The sequence below is a fragment of the Odocoileus virginianus genome, chromosome 16 (assembly GCF_023699985.2).
Source record: "Odocoileus virginianus isolate 20LAN1187 ecotype Illinois chromosome 16, Ovbor_1.2, whole genome shotgun sequence".
Lineage (NCBI taxonomy): Eukaryota > Metazoa > Chordata > Mammalia > Artiodactyla > Cervidae > Odocoileus > Odocoileus virginianus.
In genome coordinates, this window is record NC_069689.1 from 18,062,489 (window position 1) to 18,077,641 (window position 15,153).

At 38.8% G+C, this 15,153-nt stretch overlaps 1 protein-coding gene across 13 annotated transcripts in view; it reads right to left on the reverse strand.

Moving 5' to 3' along the window:
* UNC79 (unc-79 homolog, NALCN channel complex subunit) overlaps positions 1-15,153 on the reverse strand; it is a 270,926-nt gene that overhangs the window by 42,352 nt on the left and 213,421 nt on the right. For all 13 annotated transcript variants that reach the window (XM_070477922.1, XM_020875952.2, XM_070477919.1 and 10 more), the window contains 5 exons: positions 12,844-12,956; positions 12,677-12,762; positions 11,362-11,535; positions 8,599-8,667; positions 4,398-4,508 (listed from right to left, as the gene is read on the reverse strand). In XM_070477922.1, the coding sequence (XP_070334023.1) occupies positions 4,398-4,508; positions 8,599-8,667; positions 11,362-11,535; positions 12,677-12,762; positions 12,844-12,956 (553 nt within the window). The remainder of the gene's footprint in view (positions 1-4,397; positions 4,509-8,598; positions 8,668-11,361; positions 11,536-12,676; positions 12,763-12,843; positions 12,957-15,153) is intronic.

Sequence of the window (15,153 nt, forward strand, 5' to 3'; positions counted from 1 at the left end):
ATGCATTAATTTGGGATTATTCATTCAGAATTTTTGCATCTTTGAAGTATAACTGGCTTATAATTTTCCTTTCTCCTATTGTCCTTGTCTGATTGGTACTGAGGTTATACTGACCTCATAAAATATGTTGGGAATTGTTCTCCTTTTCCTATTCTCTGTATTAGTTTGCATAAAGTAGAGCTCAATCTTAAATGTTTAATAGAAGTTGTCTTTAAAATTGGAATGGTTTCGGACTTCCCTGGTGGTCCAGTGGTTAAGCTCTGTGTTCCAGTGCAGGGGACCTGGGTTTGAACCCTGGTCAGAGAACTAGATCCCACATGCCACAACTAAAAATCCCATGTGCCACAACTAAGACCCAGTGCAACCAAATACATAAATAAACATTTTTTTAAAAAATGGAATGGCTTTCAACTACCAAATCAATTTTTTTTGTCATGTAAGCCTAGCTATCTTTTTTTTTTATTGTTACACATTATCATTTTCTAGAAAATTATCCTTATTTTCCAAGATTTCAAATGTACTGGCTAGATTGTCTCTATATCCTTCAGCCCTTGATCTCTCTTGATATATAAGTATAGATAAGTGTTAGTTGCTCAGTTGTGTCCAACTCTGTGACTCCATGGACTGTAGACTGACATGGGATTCTCCAACCAAGAATACTAGAGGGGGTTGCCATTCCCTTCTTCAGGGGATCTTCCCGACCCAGGGATGGAACCTGGGTCTCCTGCATTGCAGGCAGATTCCTTACTGTCTGAGCGACCTGTGAAGCCAAAAGTATTAGTTGTCCAGTCATGTCCAACTCTTTGCAACCCCATGGACTATAGCCCACCAGGCTCCACTGTCCATGGAGATTCTCCAGGCAAGAGTACTGGAGTGGGTTGTAATCCCTTCTCCAGATCTCTCTTTGCTGCATGCTATATAATTTCTTCACATCTATTTTCCATTTCACCAAATCCCTTTTTGGTTAAATCTAATTTGCTCTCTAACCTGTCCACTGAGGGTTTTGTTTTGTTTTTTAATTTCAATGACTATTTCATTTTTAGAATTGTTACTTTGTTCCAATCTGTCTGGTTCTTACAAAACAGAAGCAGACTCACAGACTTAGAGAATGCATTTGCAGTTGCCAGGGAAGGCTAGCTAGGGAGTTTGGGAGGGACATGTACACACTGTGTATTTTGAGTGAGTAACCAAGGACCTGCTATAGAGCACAGCGACTCTGCTCAATGTTAGTATGGGAGCAGAGCTTGAGGGAGAATGGGGACATGTATATGTATGGCTGAATCCCTTTGCTGATCACCTGAAACTCTTACAACATTGTTAACTGGCTATACCTCAATACAAAATAAGAAGCTTTAGAAAAAAGACCCACTGACTGGGTTTGAAGAGTAGCTCCATCACTTTACTACCCACGTTTAAGAGGGAAAGTTCCCTTTCCTTTTTAAGGTTTAGCTTCCTTGTCTAAAAAAAAAAGAAGATAATAAATATTTTTCCCTTTAGGAAAAAGAAAAAAAAGCTATCTGGCTCTTTATTCTTTAATAATTAGATATTTTCTCATGATTGCAATTCATCCTTTATATGCTTACCATTCAGCAAATATTTTTATTGCCTTTATCACATAGTTCTAATATGGAAGTTCTTAACGGGAATAATATTGCTTTTTATTAACTATACTAAAGTACCTCATTGTGGATTATTTCTTCATGTATTTTGTAATTTTAGATTGTGATCTCTTGTTCATCTGGATTTTAATTATCAGAATCCTGTTGGGCCTAGGTTGAAGGCATATCCCTCCAGAGAGGTTTGAGGATTGATTCTGAGCTTGCTTCTGCCAGACACTCCAATGCTATTATGTGCCCAACACCAATTTATTGACTTTCCAGTTTGGGGGTTCATAGAGCATGTAGGTATTATAAATTCAAACTCTAAACATATTCAAAAATAGGCTCATGTTTACTCATTCACAAGGGAAACTATAGATCTTTCAGTTCCCAGGCTCAGGCAGATCCCATTCTCTGTCACCTCCATATAAGAATACATTCTTTCCAAAAGATATATGTCTTTTATCAAACATATAACCTTTCATGGGTTTTGACTTTCTGCTGGGGACAACTCAGCTCTAACTCCCAGCTAAGATAGCCCCAAGATACAATCTACTTTCTCTGTGTGGGCCTTAAAATTCAAGCCACTAAAGAATATAATAAAAAAGAAACAGACTCACATATATAGAGAACAAACCAGTGGTTACCAGTGGAGAGAGGGAAGACAGCAGGGAACTAAGAGGTACAAGCTATTGAGTGCAAAATAAGCTACAGGAATATATTGTACAATACAGGGAATATAGTCAATTTTAAAATAATAACTATATAAATGGAGTATAACCCTTATAAACTACAAATCACTATATTGTACACTTGTAATTCATATGATATTATACATCAACTATGCTATTGTTTAGTTGCTAAGTTGTACCCAACTCTTTGCAATGCCATGGACTGTACCCTGCCAGGCTCCTCTGTCCATGGGATTTCCCAGGCTAGAATACTGGGATGGTTTGCCATTCCCTTCTCCAGGGGATCCTCCTGACCCAGGGATCAAACCCAAGTCTCTTGCATTGACAGGCAGATTATTTACCACTGAGTCACCAGGGAAGCCCAACATCAACTATACCTCATTAAAAACAAAAAATTCAAGCCGCTAAGTTCACCAAGACAATTTCCCTAACCCAGGACTATTACAATTTCAGTTTATATGCGTACCACTCTGGTTCTCAATTCCCTCTTCATTTTTGCCCCTTTCACTCTGATAAAATTAGCTATATATTTAAAATCATGTTTATTACATTTCATCCTGCACTTCCAGCATTTTAAGTGGGACAGCTGTCAAGTTATCAAGCTTGCCTGAATACCTAACAGAAAAGTCTCCAAAGCGCTTACCTTTCCATGCCTTTTCTTTTGATTAAACAAGGGAAAAGACTCAATTAGATACTGCTATTTCTTTAACTATTTCTTATAGCTTCTCATTATCTATAAAGAAGGTGGGAACAACCTAGATCAAAGCTTTCTACAACTAACTGTCATTTTGAATTGCAGAATGAGGAAGGGTAGATGACAAGAAATGACTGGCCACTAAAGCTATGACAGATTTTGAGGGGATATAATGCATGATGAACACTCAAAACCAAGAATATCCTGAATTTAAAATAGTGGACAGTCTGATGTAATCAATACTTACAGTACACAACATAGAAAGTACAAACTCATTACGGTTCTTTCTCTAAATATATATATACATAATTTAAACAAATCACACATGAAGAAAATTAAAAAATAAACTGACTTCTAAAAATAGACTATCTTTTCATTGCATTTGGTGCTGTCTTACAGATCCATTTTCTTCAGCGGAAAAAAAGAAAAAGAAGCCATTTTTCTGGAAGAATTTGAAAGAACAAAATATTGATTATTTCGGTAGTTAGAAAACATATTGCTCCAGGCAGAGTAATAAATAGTTTACAGTCAGAAAGATTAAACAGAAGATTATCACAAAACACTTAACATGGCAGAATGGATGAAAGGAAATGAACGTTTTAAATAGAATGAAAACCTTGATATAAAACTAGATTTTTATGAGAAAATAAAGGGCCTATAGAAGTGAACAACATGAATAAAGGAGTATTCTGAATGTTTAAGAGGGAACAGCAGACACAGAAACCCCACTGAAAATAAACTTGGATAATCTGGAAGTCAGAGAAGTGACATTGACACTTTGTTCTAAGGACAGACACTCTATTTGACCTGCCTTCTGCTTTTCCAGCACCAACAAGGCTGCTATATGCATTGGGCAAGCAGTACTTTTCCACTTCCTCAGTAGTGGGGCAGGGGATACTAAAGATAATGCAATAGAGAAACCATTACCAAAGCAAGATGACAAAAGATGAGATTACAATCTCAGAGACCAAGAACCCAGAACTGGGGAAACAGACAGATGATGAGAATTAAGGAGCTCTCTTCTCCACTGGCTTTTACAAACAACAAGCTGATATTTTTCTACTTTGGGTATAAAATTGATATGTGCTGATGACTAGCCCACTAATCATGCAGTGGTGAACTTGAAAAAGACATTAGAGGTCATTTAGACGATTACTTCATTTCATTCAAAATACCTCTTCTCCTGTAAGCCATACGACCCTCAGTTCTCCAAATCTGCATATTTAACATACAGATTATATATTTGTGTGTACAAAGTGTTTCCTTCTGATGATTTTTATTAGACCTCAGTAGAATTATTCATTTTAAACTATGTTGAGGCAACTCACCTAAGAGGGATTTGATACTGATTAGAAAGAATATGTTTCTACCAGCTTTCAGTTTCCCAGGACACACACAAACATGCAGCCTTACCTTAGTGAAAGCTCGGTAACATAAGCCACACACCTCCACCAGGTAGGCCAACGTGAAGACAGCATTCTGAATTACAAAGCTGAGCAGTTTTGAAAATGGTTCCAACAAACTCTGCAATGAGATTGGGGCCAAAAAAATCAATCGCTGCTTCTTTCATGAAAAAAAAGAAAAAGGACTTAAAGTCTAATGACACTTTAACAAATGGGGATCATTCTTTAATTTAAAATCTGTTGCCAGGTGGCTACTGTAGCAAACTGGTTGGTCTAACAAGAACTGAGTCTTCAATCCATAGCTCAAAGAACATGATTTAATCATTTTATTGCTCAAAAAAAAAAAAAAATCCATCTTTCCAAGTGGCATCACTTATAAACCAACCTAACTCTCTAATCTTATCCTCATATCCACCCCTAAGCAATCGAGACTCTGTGATGTCTGTGTGAGGATCTCTCATACTATTTCTCTGAATCTCTAGGCATTTATGAGTTAATCAGACCTAAGTGAAATGAAGTAAAAGTTTCTCAGTCATGTCCAATCTTTGTAACCCCATGGACTGTAGCCCACCAGACTTATCTGTTCATGGGATTCTCCAGGCAAGAATACTGGAGTGGGCAGCCACTCCCTTCTCCAGGGGATCTTCCTGACCCAGGGATCGAACCACGGTCTTCAGCACTGCTGGCAGATTCCTTACCATCTGAGTTATCAGGGAAGCCCTAGCTCATGAGACCTAGAAATCTGTCATCTCAGTTAAATAGCAAAAACCACCCTTGCATGTAAGTACCAAAGGGCTATTAGCTTAATAAAACTCATCAGGACTCAGATTCCTACCAATGTTTACCAGGAAAACATTGTCATCTTTCACTTTTCCTTCTGAATCCAACCCATAAAAAGTCAATTATAGATCCATATGCTTTCTTAAGTCATTTGGAAACATTTCCTGAGTACCTACTAAGTATCAGTCAGAGTTAGATGCTTTTATATCATTTATTTCATCATTTATAAAATTCTTATAAAAATCATGGGGAGACAATATATTATAATAATTAATGACACAAACTCTAGAATTTTACATAGAGAGCAAATTTTAGCTCTCTGTGACTTTGAATATGTGATTTAACATCTCTGGACTTTATTTTCTCCTATGTAAAATGAGGATAACAATGACCTCCATCTCAATATTGCTGTGAGAATTAAAGAAGACGATGTAAGTAAAGCACTTGGCAACAGTAAGCCTCTCATCACTGTTAGTTATGATCTGCACATCTCTGAAGTTTTAATATCCCCATTCTGCTGCTGAGACAGTTAAGTAGGCAGGTAACTTGCCTAAGGCCATACAGCTATTGAATGCAATTCAAACTCAAATTCCGGGGCAATCTTCCAGAGAGAGAGAACTGCTCTATAGGGAAGACAGGATTTTAATTGGACTCCAAAGGACTTTCATGCTGTGATTTCCACTACTTCTCAACCTCTATGGTCCTAACTGTCTGGATTATAAAAGTAACACATGCTCAGTGTGCAAAAGGAGGATCTGTAGAAAAGTAAAGATAAGGAAATAAGTCTTCCATATTCCCACCGTAACATTTTGATATATTTCTCTTCTTCTTTACACACCAGTTTACTCAGTTGAAATCTGGCACAGATATAATAATACATTTTGCTAAGACAGTAATATCTGAAATTTCCACGGCTATTTAATTCTTCATATAGATCCATCTTAATGGCCACAAGTCATATTTTATTGTATAAAAAGATCTCAACAAATATATTTTTGCATGAAATTTGCACTTGTTTCTTCAGAATAGATTCTGAGGAAAAGAATGACTATATCAAAGATTTTGTGCATTTTGGGGTCCTTTCCCTTATGAACACAAAAATGAATTCATTACATGTTAGCCGCCCCTGAGGATAGGAATTACGTTGGTTATCTGTTTTACCCACAGGACCCATGTAGTGCTTTCCACACAGAAAATCTTAAAGACACTCTTTAAAATAGTACTATCGATTCAGTATTCTCTGCTCTGTATAAATGCTGTTGCCTTGAAACACTAATAATGGATGACTGGGGAGAGAAATATGCCTGTGCTAATACATAATACATCCTTATTGGCTAAAAAAAAAAAAAGAAACCCTGGATTGAACCTATACAGAAACTTGCTCTTTTATCTAGTAAAGCGGCATGGTAATGGGGCAGTACAGTACTACAGACAAAAAACTTGAAATCAAAGAACCTAGATTCAAGTCTCAAATCTTCCATTAACCAGCTATGTGACCTTGGTCAAGACACTTCATTTCTCTGATCCTATTTCCATATCTCTAAATGAACAGCCTAGACTAAATAATATCTTTGCAGTTTTCCATGAGTCTATGCAAGCAAAGTCAAGGTAAAAAGTTACAAGGGATGTGCCTTCTTGGCACATCTAGTAACTACTTGGTACTTCCCGTAACTATAATCCATTGCAATACAAACTATTGCATTTTTGCATATAACACAGCCTGGAAATGTAGCCAGGAATACAAAAGTGAATAAGACATAGTGCTGGACTTTGTAAAGCTCACAGGCTCACCAGGGAGACGACAGGATAACTGCTAATACAGAGAGCTCTATCAGATACTGTGGATCTGACAGAGTGTGGATCTGACAAAGTTGCTACAGAGAATGTGAGCCTTTCTAAAACTGGTGAAAGCAAAAGTCCCTCAGTCGTGTCCAACTTTTTGCAACCCCATGGACTATACAGTCCATGGAATTCTCCAGGCCATAATATTGGAGTGGGTAGCCTTTTCCTTCTCCAGGGGGATCTTCCTAACTCAGGGATCGAACCCAGGTCTCCTGCATTGCACGCAGATTCTTTACAAGCTGAACCACAAGGGAAGCTCAAGAATACTGGAGTGGGTCACCTATCTCTTCTGCAGCAGATTGTCCCAACCCACAAACCGAACCAGGGTCTCCTGCACTGTAGGTGGATTCTTTACCAACTGAGCTATAAGGGAAGCCCTGAGCTTTCCATTTTAAAATTGGAATGGAATTCAAATTCTCATCTTGAAGAATGAGAAAGAGCTTAGGCTCCAATAATAGTATAAAGCATTTCAGGCAAAGGAAATAGCCTAAGCAAAGGCAAGGAAGTATGAAATTAAATAAGATGATAAATGTATAGCAATTAGCACCCTGTCTGCCATATGGTAAGTGCTCAACCAACAGTAGTTGTTGTTTTGATGGTGATGATGATAGGGATTCTGAAAGTACACAGGAAGCATGGGGATGGGGCAAGCAGCCAAAGACTAAACTAGAAAGGTAGGCTTGCAAGTTAATGAAGTACCTTCTTGCATGCTCCATTAAGGAATCAGGACATTATCTTAAAAGAAGGGAGAAGCTAACAAGGATTTTAAGCAAGGAAACTATGCAAACAGATCTGTGTTTGGAAGGATCATCTAGATCATGGTATTGGGGATGAACCGATGGACGTGGCCCGGGACTAAGAGGACCAATGATATTGTGAACTATTAGAGTTTTTTCAAATTAGGCACTTTCAAAATGTTGAAAGTGAAGCATTTAGTATGTGATAACTATCTCTTCAGTATTATTACATGTCTGTGGTTGTGGGGTTAAAAAATAACTGATTACCAAGGGAGAAAGGAGAGTGGGGATGAATTAGGAGATTGGGATATTGATACTTTTGATACTATGTATAAAATAGATAACTAATGAGAACCTACTGCACAGCTCAGGGAACTGGATTCAATGTGCTGCTGCTGCTGCTGCTAAGTCACTTCAGTCGTGTCCGACTCTGTGCGACCCCATAGACAGCAGCCCACCAGGATCCTCCATCCCTGGGATTCTCCAGGCAAGAATACTGGAGTGGGTTGCCATGTCCTTCTCCAATGTATGCATGCATGCTAAGTCGCCTCAGTCGTGTCCAACTCTGTGTGACCCTATGGACAGCAGCCCACCAGGCTCCTCCATCCACAGGATTCTCCAGGCAAGAGTACTGGAGTGGGCTGCCATTTCCTTCTCCAGGACTCAATGCGCTATGGTGACCTAAATGGGAAGGAAACCCAGAAAAGAGGGGCTATGCATATATGCGTAGCTGATTCATTTTGCTGGGCAGCAGAAACTAACACAACCTTGTAAAGCAACTATACTCCAATAAAAAGCAATTAAAAAATAACTGCATAACCAACTAACTATGTTTTTCTGAAACATACATACCCTTGTGGCATTGGTAGAGGGTATCTTCAAGAGGCAAATCATAATTCTCAAACTGGAGTCTAAAGAACACTGTGAACCGATACAAAAAAACAAAAGTCAGTACTCTTCTTAATACATCTTCTGCTTCATATATTTTCTCCAAGAAAATTTATGTTAGGAAAAATATCTGAAATATATCTGCCTTCTTACAGGTTTCCATGTTATACATCCATGTTGGGAAAAAAAAAAAGAATTCTTAGCTTTAAAAAATTTAATTAAGTCATTCATTAAACAGTTAAACAATTAAATAATATTAATTGATATTAAATGTGCCCAGTTCTGAAGAGGTAATTTGTGAAAGGCCATGTTGAAATAAAAAACCTATTTAGATCAATTTAAAATCATTAGAGTTATTAATCCAAATAAAGACTGTTTAATCTGTCCTTTCTCTGCTACTAAAAGACATAACAAAAACCTGGGGGAAAGCAGTCAAGTTTCTACAAAAGAAAACCATGCCTCACAAATCAAACAGCACTGTATTTTGGCACGATTCCACATCAAAATGTACTTTTAAAATAATATGTTTTGGGATTGGGGGGAAAATGTTACAGCAAGAATAAGCAATGATATTATTTAACATGGTTAATGATATCACAACAGCAGATCTCTGCAGTTGTGTAGAATATTATCCTCTTTAAGACAGTATAAACAAACTCAGTGGTTCTTCAAGTGTGATGCATGGACTAGCGGCATCAGTATTACCTGGAAACTAGTTGGAATGCAAACCCTCAGGTCACAACCCTACTGAACTGGAAGTTCTCAGAATAAGGCCCAGGAGTTAGACTTTTTGCAAGTCCATCGGGGACCCTGATACACACTGAAGTTTGAAATCCACTTCTCTAAATTGATGAGAACAAACTACAGAAAGTCTCTTAATGGCTTAATCTTTTTCCCAGAGATTAAATACAAAACAGGATGGTCAGAGGAAGTGCCCAGATAGAATCCAGCAGGGTGAGTTTTCAGATAAATTCTGAAAGTATTTCACAAGAACCTTCTAAGAAAACCATTGCTCTATTTAATCTGCTCAATACCCATAGGAGTTGATGTGACATTTACATTACTTTAGACCAGAGGTTGAAAACCAGCTGCTCATCAGGTCCCCATAGTGAGCTATGAAGGAAGTCAGGAAATATCCTGGAAAACGTGGGGAGATGAGCAACACAAGGAAGGCATTCTCAAATAACAACTGACTGGAATTCAGTAGCAGCTGATCCCGTTAGAAAGGATGTGCTTTCTAGTTCTCAAGAATCTCAATTCTCCTTCTCATCTCACTCCACTCTACTCGTTTACCTTGCGGTCAGGGTCCCTTTGAACAGGGCTGACTGCTGTAAATTAGCCTTACAAATTTGCCATGCCTGCACCTCACCCCTTCTCTACCAGTGTGTGGCTCTTAAACAATGAATGGCCCTGACCGGCTTTCTGGTCCTAGAGAAGATCCATGTGATCTTGTTAAAATGCATGCACTTGTATTCCTAAGTGTATCTGTACAGTAGCTATATACATACATAGTTTCAAGGTATTCATCCTCTTTGCCTGGATTTATTCAACTACTTCAGATTTCTGGATAGGCAAGGATGAGAGAACATGAGAGATGCTAAAGATCTCAGTATTCCTGCTTCTCACAGTAATTTCAGACTCAGAAAGCAGAATGCACCAAGCTAAGGGTCCCTGAATTATCATCCTTACAGACATTATTGAAGGTTATATTTTCCAAATCTGAAAAAGTATTATCAGAGATGGTTGGATTTTTTTAAAAAAAAACATGTTACATATATGTAATACTGATTTCAGAAGTGGTGCTGCCAACATGTAACTTCACTTGGCAGACCAACAAGTGATTTATTTTGTTGTGAGTTGAATATTTTCATTCTGTGATCTGGATAAAGCACAAAAAGCTTGTGGAACCCATGAGGTTCAAAGACATAATGGTGGTCACTACCACCAGCCACCTCTTTTCTCCCTGCTACGGAGACCTGAATGCCTTCAGTTCACTCTTGTCTGAAAATGGCTTTAAGCGTCCACTAGCGGAAAGGACACTAGTCAGAAGACTTGAGTTTTGATCTTTTCACTGCCACTATCTCTCTGAATTTGCAGTTCTCCGTCTGGAAGATGGGAGTATCGAAAAGGATGGTGTTTATAGGTCTCTTCCAGTTTTAACAATATACGATTCTGTCTTTGCATTGAATGGGTGCATGTTGAAAATGTTCCTTAGGCTACTAGATTTCCAGCTAGATAATTGTGTGGTATTCTTGGAGGGTGGCATGGCACTGGGTAGGGAGTGAGGGTGGGGACGGGCGTAAAGACGTCAAACAGAAATATCATCTTGGTCTTGCAAGTACTTTATTCACAAACACAAAAGTTTAGATAATTCTCTAAAATTGAAGCTTTACATTATATGTCTGGTCTCCTTTCAGACGAAACTATTTATTTACAAATTTATTTAATATCCATTTCAGAATATTTTATAGATAAACACAATCTACTAATATCTTCCTGAACTTTTTATTTTTTAATCAACTGGAAACATGAAATCACTAAGTCAGAATGTCCACTGAATATTGCTGTCATTATGCAACATTTGAAGAGAAAATCTCAATAACACTTTCTACTCTGTGGCTAACAGAGATTCCTTCTAGCCCTTTATGAAACATTAAATCTTCCTAGACCAGGTGGCCTGCGAACAGTAAGGAAGTGATTTAAAATGAAATCCTGGGTTCAGCTTACCTTGAGAGGTAAAACACAAGGCAGCTTGGCAAAAAATGTCTGAAATTGATTGCTGATCGTGGTCCAGAGGCTACTAGGAGAATCCATAGGCAAAGCTTCCATGAAGGTAGCAATGTTTTCCAAACAGCGTATCATAGCACCCCCTGCTGGTAAATTCTTTTTGTTATTTAGACCCTAAAAACACAAAAGCATAGGCAATCAACTGCTGAAATGATGTGGGAATTCAGACAGCTGTTAGGTGAAGATCAGTTTTTTAAAATCATATACTCACGTTAAAAACATGTGTTGTGTGCAAGCTTTGTACCTGGCAGGAATACAGAGAAAAATGGACTAATCTATAGAAACTTGGGGGTAGGGGGAATTGTGATTTTTGACTCAGCGAGAAAAGGTGAAACGTGAGCAGGAAACTGGAAATACCTTTCCAGGATCTACAGTTGGCGTGGCCAGGTGTTCAGAAGACAGAGTGAACGATGCCTGCTAGTATCTCTACCAGCAGCGATTAACACACACACAAACTCTCCACGGCTGTTCCTCTTACTCCAAATTTGAATTTCAGGAAACTTGCTCATTCTCTTAAAAAACTTCCCTGGTAGCTCAGACACTAAAGAATCTGCCTGCAATGCGGGAGACCCGGATTCAGTCCCATGGTTGGGAAGATTCCCCTGGAGAAGGGAATGGCAACCCACTCCAGTATCCTTGCCTGGAAAGTTCCAAGGACAGAGGAGCCTGGAGACCTACAGTCCATGGGGTCACAAAGAATCGGACATGACTGAGTGATTAACACACACATTATAGGAACAGCCATGTCCCCATGGCAAGCTGCCAACCATCCAAGTTAACTGAAAGAGTTAATAAGTAAAGGAAGAGAGACAGACTCCAAGTTAAGTGATACAATGAATAAGCTGTGGAGGTGTGAACTGACTTCAAGTCTTGAGATACAGAAAATAGGCAGACTTTGAACCCAGATCCTGAGATAAACAAAGCTGTGAAGCTGAAATTTGAATCTAAAGTCGCATAATGCAATGCACATGGCTTCATCCACCACACATTTTGAAAGCTGAAAGTGAGTGCTCAGAGGCTGGCATCCACCCCTTAGTGGAGGGGTCCAAAAGCTTTAAGTACATCCACACTAAACAGCAGTGTCCAACTGACTATTCTATGCATTGGCCATTTTTATCTTTTAAGCTTTTACATTTTAAATTATTCAGCATCTAATTTAACATCTAAGATTTTAATATTTAAATTAAATGACTTTGAATTTCTTTCTCAGAAGCGATTTCAGCAGGGGCTTAGAGTGTCGACAAGGCAAACCTACCTCCAAGAGCTGGCTGAGAGCAGCAATAGAGCTCAGCTCATTGAAGTCCATCAGAGACGTGGCCAAGGTCCGTAAAAAAGTCCCATCTGGAAAGTCAATGGTCAGATTTAGTAGCGTTCGCCTTTCAGGAACTAGCCACGTGTCAGCCTCCCCCATGGATGAATTACCTTTGATGGTGCTCTGGAACAGCTGTGGGAAGATGCCGTTGGGAGCCAGCTGATGGAAGATACAGCGCAGGAACTGCTTGGCCACCCCGGCTGCATTGCCGGGGACCATCATGCTGGGGTTGAGCAGGGAGAGAAAAGAACAAGGAATCTTGGAGCATCGAGCATGAGTTCAGATACTTATTTACTTACTTATTCACATGCACATCTGTCCTCTTACAGAATAACTCATTGTCACTTGCATTAATGAGATGAAATATTCCAGTCACACGGAAGTGCTGTTAACAATAAGCTTTTAGAAAGAGGGAACCAGGTAATGCCAGAGTTGGTCTCAGACTAACTCCAGCCACCCCACTGTGCAGATGAGGGTTCCCAGGTCCAGACAGAAAAGGTAACCGGCAAAGACCCTGATGCTGGAAAAGATGGAATGCAAAAGGAGAAGAGGGTGGCAGAGGATGAGATGGCTAGCTAGCATCACTGACTCAGTGGACACCAATCTGAGCAAACTCCAGGAGAGAGTGGAGGACAGAGGAACCTGGAGTCCATGGGGTCACAAAGAATTAGACATGACTTGGTGGCTGAACAACAACAACAAAGGTTACAAGTCCAGAGAGTGGCAGAGTCAGGACTAGAATTCGGGATGGGGATTATCAGTGAGATCCTCCCATAAAGTGTCGTTGGCTATGAGACTGAGGACCTCCAAGGAAGAATGCAGGGAGAGAGATGTTCATTCCTATTGAAAGAGCAGGCACATTTTCTTAGGAACTCTGAACTGGTACTTGTAAAAAGGTTAAGACTTTGATATATCCAGCTTTCCCCTTTACCCTCTGCACTACCTCTGCATGTCAAAACAGGGAGCCAAGAGATGATTATGTGCCCTGTTCCCTTAGACCAAAGTATCAGAAAAGGGACTTCCCTGAAAGTCCAGGAGTTAAGACTCCATGCTGCCACTGCAAGGAGCACGGATTCAACCCCTGGCTGGGGAGCTAAGATTTCACATGCTGCACGTGTTAATCACTCGGTCATGTCCAACTCTTTGCAATCCCAAGGACTGTAGCCCACCAGGTTCCTCTGGCCATAGGATTCTCCAGGCAAAAATACTGGAGTGGGTAGCCATTTCCTTCTCCACGGTATCTTCCTGACCCCGGAGTCGAATCCCTGTCTCCTGCATTGCAGGCAGATTCTTTACTGTCTGAGGCACTGAGAAGCCCCACATGCTGCATGGTGTGGCCAAAAATAAATAAATGAGATTAAAACATTGAAAATCTCACAAAGCATCAGAAAGGACATTCCCAGAGGTGATTCTGGCTGAGTGGCTGAAAGGAAGAAAGAGGAAATCAAAGAGCCCAGACAGATAACTCATATAAAGTCCCTCTTAGCTAAATTGTTCTGTCTGTCTACCCTGATATGCTGGTTCAAGCTTATAGGTCAAAAACATTCTTCAGGAAGAAATGACACCAAGTTTTCACAGACTCTTTCAAAAATTAGGGGAGGGAACCCTTCCCAGTTTATTTTATGAGGCTAGTATAGCCCTAAAGCTAAAATCAGATTAAAGCATTACAAACAAAACAAAATAAACAAGAACAAAAACTAAGAAGGAACATAAAAGAAATAAAAAAAAAGGACAAACCAATAGTCTTCATGGACATTGAATCCAACTGTACATAAGAAGAATGATTGGCCGTGACCAAATAATTTATCCCAAGAATGTAAGAATGACTAGATATTTAAAACTCAATTAATGGAATTTAATATCTTGAAGAAAAAAGTGCAAAACACATACCATTATTTAAGTGCCTTTGACAAAATTCAACATGAAGTCATGATAAAAAAAATTCTCAAAAAACTAGAAAAAGAAGGAATCATCCTTTCTGGATAAGGGCACTTATGAAAACCTATAGTAAACATAATTAATTGTGAGATAACAAATGCTTTTCTTGTCAGATTAGGAACAAGGCAAGAATGCTCACTCACATCTTTATTATTGTACTAGAGGTCCTAGTCATTGCAATAGGATAATTTAAAAAGGCATAAAAAATCAGAAAGGGGTAAAACTGTCATATTTACAGATGACATGAATTTTTACATACAAGTATGTTTACATTTCAAGGAGTCTAAAAAGCAGCTATTACAACTAAATGAATTTAGTTTATTACAGTACAGTGTTTAAAAAATAGTATATTTGTACATCAGCAGCAGAAAGTAAGAAAATAAAAATTTTTTTAAATTCTGTTTACACTGGCTTTAAAAAAACAAAATTTCTGGTAGTAAATTTAACAGAAGTTATGCAAGATCTCTACAGTGAAAGTCATA